General features: G+C 38.8%; 1 protein-coding gene across 1 annotated transcript; it reads left to right on the top strand.

The window, feature by feature from the left end:
* Positions 1 to 3,502: 3,502 nt before the first annotated feature.
* Positions 3,503 to 12,453, top strand: LOC308077041 (serine/threonine-protein kinase/endoribonuclease IRE1-like; the record flags this gene model as incomplete). The annotated part of the gene is made up of 10 exons (XM_080417568.1): positions 3,503 to 3,602; positions 5,003 to 5,344; positions 6,221 to 6,349; positions 6,754 to 6,786; positions 7,183 to 7,758; positions 8,703 to 8,893; positions 9,513 to 9,733; positions 9,900 to 10,023; positions 10,377 to 10,465; positions 10,875 to 12,453. The coding sequence occupies 10 exons, from the start codon at positions 3,503 to 3,505 to the stop codon at positions 11,023 to 11,025; spliced, it is 1,956 nt and encodes a 651-aa protein (XP_080273694.1). The 3' UTR covers positions 11,026 to 12,453.
* Positions 12,454 to 14,569: the final 2,116 nt, after the last annotated feature.

Below are 14,569 nucleotides of genomic sequence, written 5' to 3'. Positions count from 1 at the left end.
GCTGTAGTCCAGTCTGTGGGCGTGGCTGCCTGACATGACAGGCAACCCCCGCCCACTTGGGAGAAATGACCATACTTTTCATCAGTGGTGGAAAAAGTACTCAAATTCTTTACGTAAAAGTACCAATACTGCAATATAAACATACTCTGTTACAAGTGAAAGTCCAGAATAAAACAATTACTTGAGTAAAAGTACAAAAGTATTGGCATCAAAATGTACTTAAAGTACCAAAAGTAAAAGTACTAAATATTTGAAAATAGCAGATCTACAAGCTCACAACGCGTCGCGATGCGACGCGTTGTGAGCTTGTAGATCGGCTATTTTCAAATAGCCTAGGTATAAAATAGGGCTAAAGTGGTTAATGTATGTTTTATTATATCATAGTTTATATCTGAAAAGTAACTAGTAACTAAAGTTTTCAAGTAAATGTAGTGGAGTACAATATTTGCCTCTGAGATGTAGTGGAGTAGAAGTAAAAGTCTTGGAAATTGGAAATACTCAAGTAAAGTACAAATACCTCAAAATTGTACTTAAGTACAGTACTTGAGTAAATGTACTTCGTTACTTTCCACCACTGCTTTTCATGTCATTCATATTTTGCTATTCATAATAAATAGATAAATAAATACAATTTATGATGAGGATTCTGGAGGGAAAAAAATGAGTTGGCTCTAATCTAGCCTTAGATCAAGACTGTGATCGTAGAAGTATTTTATCGACCACACACCCCCCAGTGCGCACTGGACTTTCACCAGTAAAGGCTGTACTTCTCCAAACATGTACAAATGCAAAATATTAAGGTGCTTACCCAGCTTGCTCCAAATGTTAACTAGCGGTCCGAATTATTTGTCTAATGTATTAGTCCATGTTTTTCAATAAAGAAGTGTTTTAATCCCGTCTGTGGCCGAACGTCATTTTTCTCCCTCGTTTACTTCCTGTTTACATTGAGTGTAATTCTGGCTTTCACCGGATGCGCCCCGTCACTACCACGAAGTTCCGATAGAATCGGCCACAGACGGGATTAAAACAATATTTGAAATATTGAAAAATATGGACTAATACATTAAAAAAATACTTCGGACACCTAGTTAACATTTGGGGCAAGCGGGTAAGCACTTTATATTGTGCATTTGTTCATGTTTGGAGAAATACGGTTATTACTTGTGACATTCCAGGGCAAATTGGACACACACGCATACACACACACACACACACACACACACACACACACACACACACACACACACACACACACACACACACGCACGCACGCATGCGTACGCACACGCGCACACATGCAAAGGATAATTATGACTGAAAAAAACAAACATTGGCTACAGTCTACAAATCTTCTAAACATGTTCGTAGTGCACTCTGGTGGTAGGTTGTCTTCATAGCTTAGTGAGAATTGTCAAAACAGAAAGAATCTTCACTGGGAGACCTACAGTTACTTACATAGATATATATATATGCAAGGGATAATGCATGGGGAGGTAGTCATTATTGAAATTTAAAGCCCGACAGGGTGATAATGCACCGAGGCGGAGCCGAGGTGCATTATCACCCTGAAGGGCTTTAAATTTCAATAATGACTACCTCCCCATGCATTATCCCGCTTATTACACGGCTACTTAAATACATAAATAAATAAATGGACTCAAAAGTAACAACAAAACGAAGTATTTCCTTGCTTACGGCAATGAAAGTATTCCATAAGTATTGGGCTGGGCGGACAAGTTCGCCTCGAAAAAAAAAAAAAAAAAAAAAACTCGCCCCAAAACACACTCGCCCCCCATTCTATATACCGCCGATTTGCCTGTAATACCGCCGGATTTGCCCCGGGGCGACTGTGTTTTGGGGCGAGCGTTTTGGTATTCCCCCGTCGATGCGCCACGATAAACAAGGAAGTGCAGTGGATCAAATAGAATCACTTTTCGGTTATTGCATCGTCTATTTCTCACTTCAAATGTTTTCAAAAACATTCTTGAGAGCAACGTTTAGTTGTAAATGACATTGGTTGTTTGTTTACATGGCTGTCATGTTGGATAAAGTATAAAACCAAGCAGCGCAGGTTGGCACAGGCAGGTGTTCTGAGTCTCTGATTACACAGCGGTCCGTTATAGAGCTCATCGGTCATTATCAAGAAATAATGACCGATGACTGACCAATCAGAATCGAGCATTCAACCAAGCCGTGTAATAAATATGGTTATTTGACCTGTACAGGATGTGATGTAACTTATTTACAGTGAGGGGCCAGTTTAAACCTCTGTCTTGCGGTGGGGGTTATTATAGTTTAGCAGTATTTGGCATAATAGTTTTCATTTTTTTATTTTGTTCTCACTTTTTGGTTTCAATTTCAGTTTAGTTAGTCAAACGACAATTTTTGTACTTTTACTTTTGGCACTTTATGTACATTTTTATACCAATACTTTTGTACTTTTACTCAAGTCAATTTTGAATTCCGGACTTTTACTTGTAACAGAGTACTTCTACATTGCAGTATTGATACTTTTACTTAAAGGGATATTTCACTTTCAAATAAAATAAACATTTAAAAAATATATTAAAAATAAATGAAAAAAGTAATGGCCCCATCACGCATTAGAGTGTCATACTAATGTGTGAGGGGGCCGTGATTTTGCCATAACTTTTTTCATTTTTTAAAAATATTTATTTTTAATGTTTATTTTATTTGAAAGTGAAATATCCCTTTAAGTCAAACATTTGAGGACTTCTTCCATTATACCAGGGACTTGGACTTGTTTGCTCTTCCTCATGTGTGGATTCTCTGGACCTGTGGAGTGGATTCTACCAGTGTCAGTAGGCCTATTCGTTTAACATAGCGTTGCCAGATTTTGTGAGAGAAATAAGCAACATGGTCAGGAAAACAATCCCAAAGAAGCGACTATTATTATAGGAGTCAGGACAGGACACACACAGGCGTTTTAAAACTAAAAACTGTATATCTGTATAGATCTTCAAGCTCGGTGTGCACTTGTAGAGCTGCTATTTTCAAAACAATCTTGAAATAAAATGTGGAATATTTGGAATATTTCCTAAACATTCTAACAACACAAATCTGTTTTTTGATTGATCGATTACTCTATTTAGAAGTTTGCAGACAAAAAGCACGTGAAAGTACAGTTCAAAATACAAGCAACTTTACAGAGGAAAAAAAGCCCAAATTCGCTTATAATAAGCGGACATGGCAACCCTGCAGAAAATCTAGACTGGGATCAAGTGTCTGCCAGAGGTTGATCCGGTCAGGGCGTGAAGCGGATACGGAAACGGGGTCTGTATGTATGTGTTGGTGCATATAACCGGATATAGAAGGCGGGCTCTAGACCGGATTACACTGGTTTATACCATTTAGGTTAATTCTTGATGGCGTTTCGTGTGGAAAGCCTGGCTAACAGCGACATCTACTGGAAAACAGTGTAATATGTTCAGATGAAATCGAAAGTAAATCAAGTATATAAATCTAAAAATAAAACTGAATGATGGCGGATCACACGGTCTCATATCTGTCCTTCCGAGTCAGTGTTTATTTCTACATGGTACTGGTCATATGGAGCAGCTGTTACAACACATCTGTGACAGGTAACGTTAAGTTATAATGTTACATAATAATAATACAACTTATAACAGTTATTACAGTGGAGTAACGCGTAGGGAGGGGCTGAAGTTTTGTAGCAAATTATAGTGCTGACGTTTTCTTTTTGTTTAACTGGAATACTTACAGTCATACACTTGGTATAAAAGTTCTGAGGACTTATTGTTTCCATTATGGTCCCATCTATGTATATATATATATATATATATATATATATACGTTTTGTGATAAGACATCTGAAATCCAAAACATTGTCTTGTGTAAAGGTTCCAGTGAGCTTTTATTTTTCCATCCTTACATGATAGATAACATGAGCTTTTACTCTGAAGAGACACCAGTCCTCCAAAGGTTGGCTGTAGCTTAGTGGGTCACCGGTTCACTTCCCTGCCCCGGTCTATGTGTCCATGAGCAAAGCACTTAACCCCCAAGTGCTCCCCCTTGAGTGCTCAATATCAGTCTGTCAGTCTGTCTACTTATTTTAATACAATTTTGACATTTTTCCTGAAGCTCTTATCCAGAGTGACTCAGTGCTCAGAGTAAACATCAACTCTATTATTCATGTAACAACTAGGCAGTAAACAGTGTTCTAAGAAAGCAATGAAGCACGAGGCTAGTGACTACCATAGCAGGTAGGTCGACAAGCAAACAGCTTCAAGATCAATGTCTCTACTGATTGATTGATTGAAATTTGTATTAGGCAAAATAATGTAAAACAACACAGTTACATTTATAATACTTTTGTCTAAAAGGTCCGACCAAAAAAGTCCTTGCGGACTTGTTGCCGTTGGGGTCCTCGAATTAATTTCATAGACATAATAGCTAGTAGCAACGAAACAGTTCAAAAATCAAATAAAAATACAGAGAAAAAAAAATACCACTATGTACAAAAAAAAGCATGAAAAATAAAAAATATATACAAAAAAAAGGGGGAGGGGGGTCATCTGTCTACAATGAAACTGGTAATAGCTCCTCTTTTGGCCTCCAGAAAGATGAGTTTTTAGGGCTGTTTTGAAAGAGCCCAGCGAACTGCATTTTTTGAGGGATGGGGTTAGACTATTCCATGAAAAAGAATAAAGTCTGCACACTGGTGGTTGCAAAAAGCTCCAGAATGTATTGCTCGTCAACGTTTCGGCCTGTTCAGGCCTTCATCAGGACATGATATATGTCCTGATGAAGGCCTGAACAGGCCGAAACGTTGACGAGCAATACATTCTGGAGCTTTTTGCAACCACCAGTGTGCAGACTTTATTCTTTTTCATTATACTTTGTTTGTCTAAGCACCTGGACTAACGGATGTGCGTGCACTATCTTCTTCATAGACTATTCCACACCTTGGTGGCTGTGCTGTACTAAAACGCATTTCTTTTTTTTCTTCTTTTGTTTTAAGGACAACCTCGGGTCATAGGGTCATCTCAGCCTGTGATGGCCATAGTAGGAGATGATGTCATCCTTCCTTGTCACATTGAACCACGTCGCACCGCGGCCAAGATGACGGTGGAGTGGTCCAGACCTGACCTGAAGCCTGAGTATGTGTATCTCCTCCAAGACGGACATGAAAATACTGCCGAGCTGAACCCGTTGTACAAACACAGGACGTCCCTGTTTGCAGAGGAGCTGCATCATAGCAACATCTCCCTGAAGCTGACCAGGGTGAAGCTCTCTGACAACGGGACGTACAAGTGTTTCGTTCGAACCCTGCGCATCAGCAGTTTGATCCAGCTCCTTGTTGGTAAGATTTTGTTTGTTCAAAAAACATGGGAAAACAGTAAATAAAACAAAATGGAAAAAATAGCTTGATGTTTCAGACAGTTTTTAAGTTGCTTGATTCATTATATATTTGATATTAATTTTATCCCATTGCAACTTCAAACTCCATTTTAACCATGTTAGATTCATTGAAAACACTTTTCCTTGGTTCTGGTGACTGTTGTTGTCCTTCTAATGCGTGAGGGGGCCGTGTTTTTTTCAATTACTTTTTTCATTTATTTTATTGTATTACTCTTTTCATTTCAACCAAAACATAATGGATGGATGTACTGTAAGATGCAGCAAAACTAATGACAAATAGCTAGGAAGCAAAAAGAAGAAACAGCATGTAGCACCTTTCAAAACAATGTTACAAAGGGCTTCACAGAAGAATCAATAGACATAATATAGATACAAATACATTAAAACAGGGAATAAAAGCAGCTTTATAAAAAGTGTGTTTTCAGGAAACATTTGAAAAAAGGCACAGACTCTGCTAGCCCTCCTCTGATCTCCTCCAGGGTGTCGGAGCTCTATTAACTGCAAAAGCCCTGATCTCCTTTAGTTTTTAGCCAGCACTTTTGGAATGACCAGCAGAGCTTTGTCTGAGGATCTCAAGCTACATGTCGGCTCATAAGGGGCATAACACCCTATAGTATAGGGCCTATACAGTATACTGCACTATGCAGGAACACATATTAAACCTGTGAGCTTTGGGCCACGTGACAGTGACTCTAACCATTTTAACACCACTGTTGATTTGATTTGATTTGATTTGATTTGATTTGATTTGATTTGATTTGATTTGATTTGATTTGATTTGATTTGATTTGATTCATCATGACTCCTTGTCTTTCAGAGAATAAGACGTCCAGAGTGGCTGAGGTTAAAGGATCAACTGCAGGAATGATTGCAGGAATTGTTATTCCAATGATCATCATCTTGGCAGCAATACTGGGATATGTATACTGGAGAAAGTACAAAACCAGTAAGACCTGAACTGATTTATTGACTACTATTATATATTGGTATATCCTTCTCTATATAATTCTATTCTATTCTATTCTATTCTATTCTATTCTATTCTATTCTATTCTATTCTATTCTATTCTATTCTATTCTAAATATATCATCTTCTTTTGGCTAATTCCCATAAGGGTCACCACAACAGATCATCTGTTTCAATCTGTCACCTGCATGTCCTCTCTGTCACATGCATGTCCTCTCTCACCGCATCTATAAACCTCCTATTTGGCCTTCCTCTTTTCCTCTTGCCTGGCAGCATCCTTTTCCCAATGTACCCCCATCCACTGTACTGTATATAATCATCAAATCATCAAAATGATTAGTGTCTCACTGACCACTCACTGTCTCGTATCTCAACTTTTACAGGACGAGACGGCAATAGCGGCAGATATCAACGAGGTAAGTGTGTGTGTGTGTGTGTGTGTGTGTGTGTGTGTGTGTGTGTGTGTGTGTGTGTGTGTGTGTGTGTGTGTGTGTGTGTGTGTGTGTGTGTGTAGCACATGTAGATAACTTTGGAACTGTGTTTGTACAGATGATAATTTAATCCAATATAAGGGAGGCATCATCTTATACTATTTTTTTTGTATTGTAATGGTTACAGGTACAAAGGCATATATATATATATATATATATATATATATATATATATATATATATATATATATATATATATATATATATATATATATATAATATATATATATATTTATATATTTATATATTTATATATAATATGTATGTTAGTAATAAATATATATATATATATATTTATAGTTTCCATTTGTTCCATTACAGAGACATCAGCATCCAAAGACCAGACTGTCATTAGCCTAATGCCTGGAGAAGAGGAGAAGCAGAGAGATGACATCATTACACCACCAGAACCACGGAAATGGATCTCAGTCAGTAAAAGATGGAGGCCACAGTTAGAGAAGCTTGCAAACATTGCTGAGAGTAAAGTCACCATAGTTGGTAGTCTTGTGTTTGTGAAAGATAAAGAATTCTGCATCACAGGAAGTGATGGAGTTGAGGTCTTCTTGGGGTTAAGAGCTGATGGCACTGAAGTCGCAATCAAGAGAATGTCTAAAATCAACTACCAAGCGCTGAAGAACGAAGAACTGTTTTTACGTCTACCAGAGCTGGATGATCCTTCAATCGTACGATATGTTGACTCTGCAGAGGATGAGAACTTTGGTTACCTTGCTCTTCAGTTGTGTGAATACTCCCTGGAAGAATACGTCACTAAACACAACCCTTCTGAACTGGAGAGGAATCAACTTGCACATCAAGTTCTCAAGGGCTTAAGTGTTCTTCATGGTCAGAATCCTCAAATTCTCCACCGGGATATCAGGCCCCAGAATGTCTTCATTGGTAAGCTATAGGGAGACACAGCCTTCTCAGTATATAGCAGCTATAACAGCCAACTTCTTGTTTTGGCCTCTAACTCTTGAACCATAGGTCGTACAATCAAAATTAATTTCTTCCACGTTTTCCTTGGATCATGATGTGCCTCCATGGAGGCCCCGGCCGTTTGTGCTGGACTAGATTTTCCGCCATTTCTACTACTACTACAAATTGTGTCCAAAACTCACCCAAATTGGTATTATCTCTGGAGTCATGTGATAAAGATGCGTCAGTGACATTTAGCAGATTCATTCCAACTGCCTGTGACTGCCTTCAAAATGTTGCCTGGTGGGGATCTCTCTACTCAGAGGAGCGCACTTTTCCAGTTATTATTATTATTAAGCTAAAAAAATAAGAAAACAGGCACATGGCTGAAATATCAGCAACATTATGATGCATTTATTTGTTCAATCTTAAAGATGGGGTGCCATGATATTTTTCAACCCTAAAACCTGATCATAAGGTATTATTATTATGTAAGGATTTTTTTCAACAAAAAAAAGTGTACAGAAATTGTTAAAATTATGTTTTTATGTGGACACGCCTCCAGTTCATTAAGTATACCTGGTTCTCACCTTAGCACCTCCTCCACCACCTTAGCACCACCCACCTGTCCTAGTCCCTCCTCCTCCTCATGCCCACACCTGTTATGATAATGAGGGGGAGGGTATGGCTTTGTGATGTCACTAAAGCGCTGTTTCTCTATTGGCACGTTTGACCCTCAAGGTTTCAGCCTCCAGGAAGAAACTCCAAATAGTCAGAGAAGACATAAAACACCATAAAAACACCACCGGGGGGCTTTATGAAGTTCTATCAACCTCATAGACACATGAAAAACAGAAAAAGTGCAGAACCATGGCACCACCTCTTTAAACTCTTGATTGTATTGATCTACCCAATTTGCTTTGCAGATATTCAAAACAAGGCGAGATTGGCAGATTTTGGAAAAAGTCGACAACTGCGGACGGAACAAACGACTCTTCACACAAGCAGTGCATCAGGAACGTCTTGCTGGAAGGCAAAGGAGACTTTGAAGGGCGATGCTCAGGACATTGCTCCGGACGATGCTGACAGCCCATACAAAAGAAGCACGGACATTCAGGTTGTTTTTTTTATTTATTCTGTGTGAGAATCAGTGGTGGAAAAAGTACTCAAAACGTTTTTACTTAAGTAAAAGTATCAATAATGCAATGTAGAAATACTCCGTTACAAGTAAAAGTCCGGAATGCAAAATTTACTTGAGTAAAAGTACAAAAGTATTAGTATCAAAATGTACTTAAAGTACTAAAAGTAAAAGTACAAAATGCTTGAAAATAGCAGATCTACAAGCTCACAACGCGTCGCGATGCGACGCGTTGTGACGCGTTGTGTGCTTGTAGATCGGCTATTTTCAAACAGCCTACTATGGATAAAATAGGGCTAAAATGGTTAATGTATGTGTTATAATGTAATCATTTATATCTGCAAAGTAACTAGTAACTAAAGTTTTCATAAATTGTAGTGGAGTAAAAGTACAATATTTCCCTTCGAGATGTAGTGGAGTAGAAGTAAAAGTATAGACAATTGGAAATACTCCAGTAAAGTAAAAGTACCTAAACATTGTACTTAAGTACAGTACTTGAGTAAATGTACTTGGTTACTTTACACCACTGGTGAGAATAATTTATTGAATGATAACGACATGAACATGTTCTTACTCATTTACATGCTCATTCTTAAAGGTGGCTGGGATGTTGATATACTACATCCTGTCTGGAGGACGCCATCCATTTGGTCAAGGTGCTAGATGTGAAGGCAACATTCTGGATGGAAAGTACAACCTGGACCATGTTAAGGACGCGGTGGCCAAGGATCTCATCGAGAGGATGCTCAATGAAGACCCAAAGAAAAGACCTACGGTGGAGGAATGCTTGGCTCATCCCTTCTTTTGGACAAAGGGGAGGTATGATAAAATAGAATAAAAACAGTCAAACAGATTCCATTCCATGTTATTCACTCATTCCCTGATATCTAAATATTATTTAATCTAATCTCAATCAGTATGATCCAAAGTTAAGGTACTTATATTCTAGCCTAATGCTATCATTATTTATGTGTTTATTTTCCAGGAGAGTAGAGTACTTGAGAAGGATTGGAAAGGAGGTTGAGAACTGTCCAGATGATGGCCAGGACCTGATCGTGTCTTTGGACCAGTATGCTGAGCAGGGACAGTTCAACACATGGAAACACAAGGTGAGTTTATTACTAATGGTGTGAGAATGTCTTAACCACAATTGCCCTTTCACCTTGATATGTTTTTCTGTTTCTCTCTCTTTAAAATCCTATGCCTTCAATTAACGTTGTTTATGAAGTGTAGAGCGATATATTCTCTTGCCGTCATCACTGGCCACATGACCCCAAAATAATAATTTCTCTCGTTTCCGCGTCCTGAAGAAACGCTGTGAACTTTTTCATGTTTCCATACATCAGCTGCAACGTATATAAATGACATTTTTAATGTTGGAAATGGGTGGTGCCCTTTAAGGCTCACAAACCTCTTTCTGTTTCCCTGATCCATTTGATCTTTAATTCATATGTTTGTCCAGCTCCCATCTGAGTTGCTTCAGAAGATGGAGTCCTACCCTGAGAACTCATTTGGACTGCTGCGCTCCATTCACAACCTCCATGAGCACCAGTAAGTTGCATTAGACTTGAAAACGACAAACAGAAGTCTCACACACACACACACACACACACACACACACACACACACACACACACACACACACACACACACACACACACACACACACACACACACACACACACACACACACACACACACACACACACACACACACACACACACACACAGACACACACACACACACATATATTTAATGTGATGGAAACTGACCAACTGAGTTTCATTTTTATACTACAGTACGAAAGAAAATAAACATTTTTGTTTTACTGAATCTTTTCTTTGATTTGTATTACTGAATTAAATTATTTTGTGTTTCTCTGCTATGGTATCACTGTAAATGTGTGTGTGTTCATCATCAGATGTTGTGACTCCAGTGATCACTGCTTTGTGTTCACAGTGCTAAAGAGGCAGCTGGTGTTGACCTGATGGAGATGTTTCCTGCTCTGTTCGTGTGCGTTTACCAGTTTGCCCAGGAGCAACGCTGGAACTCAAGGCCAACCCTGAAGGACATGTTTCAAACACAAGATGTCTTCAACAGTGCCGTATGAAAGTCCACAAAACCCTCAGAGAAAGATATTCTCTCTCTCTCTCTCTCTCTCTCTCTCTCTCTCTCTCTCTCTCTCTCTCTCTCTCTCTCTCTCTCTCTCTCTCTGTGTATATATATATCTCTCTCTCTCTCTCTCTCTCTCTCTCTCTCTCTCTCTCTCTCTGTGTATATATATATATCTCAGGAAGGGACCGCACACTCCAAAGATGATGGACAGGACTGGGCACAGCCTCGCGTCTGTAGTAAAAATAGAAAATACACTTTCGCTACTCACCAAAACAAAGACGGTTTTATGGAGTTGAAAGCCTACTCTACTTAGTGGGAACACTCTGAGCCCCCCTCCTCACGTCTAAAATACACTTTTTTGGCCAGAAAAAAAAAGAATTCACCGGAAGGAAAAATCTGGTCAATAGAAAAATTCCATTGACCAGATCTGTAGGGGGCGCAGTAGAGTATCAAAACATGTTTTCCTTCCGGTTAAATATTTTCTTTTCTGGCCAAAAAGTGTATTTTAGACGTGAGGTGGGGGGCTCAGAGTGTTACCACTACGTAGAGTAGGCTTTCAACTCCATAAAACCGTCTTTGTTTGTGTTGATGAGTAGCGAAAGTGTATGTTTTATTTTTACAACAGACAAGAGGCTATGCAGCCTGTGCTGCCGCAGATGTGAGGGGAAAGGATTGAAAGTCCCATAGCGTTAAGGAGAACTCCTTCTAATGGGACCAGAGCTAGACAGGACACACTTAACCCATTATGGGCGGGAACCCCTATTTGTAACTATACCTTTCAGGACAGGAACCCCTTTTGGGGTTCTTGGTTCATGTACATGTACAGTATAGCAACATACATTTGTTGAATTTTTTTTGACCTACGTTTTTCAGGAAACTTAGGTCAGGATTTAGTTGGCGTTTTTAGAATCTGCCTCAGGTCTAAATTGCTTAATTGTTTTTGTTTTGTACGACACGTTTGGCCGTGTTGGCTTCGTCAGGTGCTATAAACATGGAGAACGTTTTTTGGGGTGGGGTTGAAATCATCACTTGATCACACACTGGGGTGATACTGTAACATACTCCAATCATAACTACAGTGCTGTCAGTGAACCGTGATTTCAGCTCTGCCCCTATTAACTCAGCTTTCAGCTGCGCGGCTGTGCACTGCTTTGAGCCGTGCACTGCCGCATGGAAATTGTTTGACCATGCGTGCGGGCTCATTTTACTATGTTTCTTACTATGTTTTGGCAAAAATACTATGTTTTTTGTATCATGTTTTTATCATGACCTGTTGTGAAGTGCACAGACTGAAAACTGAAACTGAACTCTTTAACTGCCAGAATAATAGTGTAATAGTGTGACGCTACTGCCATCGAAAACTATAGCGATTTTACTGAACCTTCGATTTTCCGTGATCACCGTCCTCACGGAGACCGGCTCATTACACGCACAGGGGTCTCGGAGAATAGGGGGGGGGGGGGGGAATTACCCGTCGCGGTAATCAGTTGCATATCTGTGGCCAGTTGAATGTGCTTGATTTTGCCGTAGAGCAAGAGGAACGGAGATATAGCCATTTTCCCACAGGAAGTAAACAAGCCGTTATCTGGCAGTGAAAGCATCGTTCATAGGATAGCGAACAGTGCCATCTGGTTAATACCTCTGTACGCTTTTGGCAGCCATCTTTGTAATCAATGAGCATCAGCTGAGCTTTGTTTCAGCCCAATTTTATACTCAGTCATACTATGCTGTCGCGTGGCAAGAACTGTCAGTATACAAGCCCACGTGTTGCGTGTGAGCTTGTAGATCAAACCAAGCCGGATGGGCAGGGACTTCACCACTGCGCCACCCGAGCGCCTTATATTAATGTTATTGATGTTAAAACTGATCGTATGCATGATTACAGTTCATATATAATCTCATAATAAAGGCTTAAATGTTACTTTGATTGATTGATTGAATACTTTATTAGTCAGAAATGTAAACAGGACGGTACAGTCAGACATAAAGGACAGACAAAAAAAATTGCTACAAAAATACAATTAAATAAGTCAGAAAGAAAGAAAGGTATTACAATCACAAAAAAATATAATCAAATACATATAGAGTCTACTGAATGAGGCAGAATATATAAACATGGATATAATTACTCCAAATACACCAGTAGGACATCATACACAAAACAGCAAGCTTATAATACTGTTGATCAGGACAAACTTAAGGAAAAATTGAGAATTAGACAAATATATGAAACATACCCAGAGGCATACAGCCTACAAATCACAGCATCACATTCAATAATAGTTCATCATTTAAACCTTTGGGGGCTAGAGTATCACAGGTAAAAATCCAAAAGGCCTCCCTTCTCTTCAGAAGGAGGTCATGGGTGGCAGAGTATTAGAATGAGAACTGTAACTGCCCCAGAAGGAGAGACAGTGGTTTCAGTTATAAATATAAAAATATATTCTGTTTATATAAAATTCATGTACACACTGGGTTAAAAAGATTCATTTAATTATGAATAAATAGTACTAAAAGTTACAATGAAAATATACTAAAAGGTTCATATAGTACAAGACTTAAGGTAAAAATGCTGTGCCCATTGCTTAGAGGGTTTACGGTAAATTGGGCAGAGTGTCACATGGTCAGAGTGAAGCTGTCAATGAGGTCATGTCTATGATTGAGAAACTCCAGAGACAGAGAGATCATAATATTGCCAAAGTTCTGCACATGGCTCAAGAGGCGCACACAGTAAATGCTTATTGTATTATGTGCCTTTCATTGATTTATGTGTGCATTTGTTATTATCAAATGTGCAAATGTATCATTTGTTTGAGAGACTTCAGTGTAACTGCATGTCAATAATTGGATGCACCTGTGTGGACTCAGTAGTCAGAGGACTCTGTTTCATAATGATTATGGTCTCAACTGAACAAATGTATGTTTTATTTCCTTTTTATAGTTTGTCATGGTGTCTTATGTATGGTGTTTACTGTTGGAGGAGTTTGGAGAGTTATGGAAATAAATCCCAGAAAATACATCTGTATGATGCTTGGACATTTGTTGAACCTGTGACAGCTTCACATGTTTCTTCCATGTATGTAAAAAAAAAAAATCTTTGGCTTGGCTTGGGAAAAGTATATCTTGTCCAGCTGTGTCCAGAATGTCTATCTGCACCTCCTTGTACCTCGTTTGTGTAAAAAATATTAGACCTTAATTGTCAAATGTTTAAAGGGCAAGACCACTTTGGTAGAGGTTTGGGTTGTGTAGTTACCTTGCCATGATGTAACTCCAAAGGTGGACAGGAAACCATAAATAATTGCTCCATTGATTCGAAATTGAGAAAAAATATGCTCCATATTGACTTACATTGTACGGTAAAACAACTCTCAAAGTCTCTTTTAGCACGTAAACGAATGCAAACAAAGTTGATTCAGACAATATAGAACATCACCAAACCCAGTACTGTTGATTTTGCTATTTTTATTAGGCAGAAAACCCGGACTGGATCTGTGGATCCGGATCCGGATATTCAAATAGTAAAATCAACAGGGAGTTAA

The sequence above is a fragment of the Gymnoscopelus braueri genome (assembly GCF_963280865.1).
Source record: "Gymnoscopelus braueri genome assembly, chromosome: 21".
Classification (NCBI taxonomy): domain Eukaryota; kingdom Metazoa; phylum Chordata; class Actinopteri; order Myctophiformes; family Myctophidae; genus Gymnoscopelus; species Gymnoscopelus braueri.
Note: the sequence above shows the minus strand (reverse complement) of the source record. Positions and strands in the feature narration are given on the sequence as shown.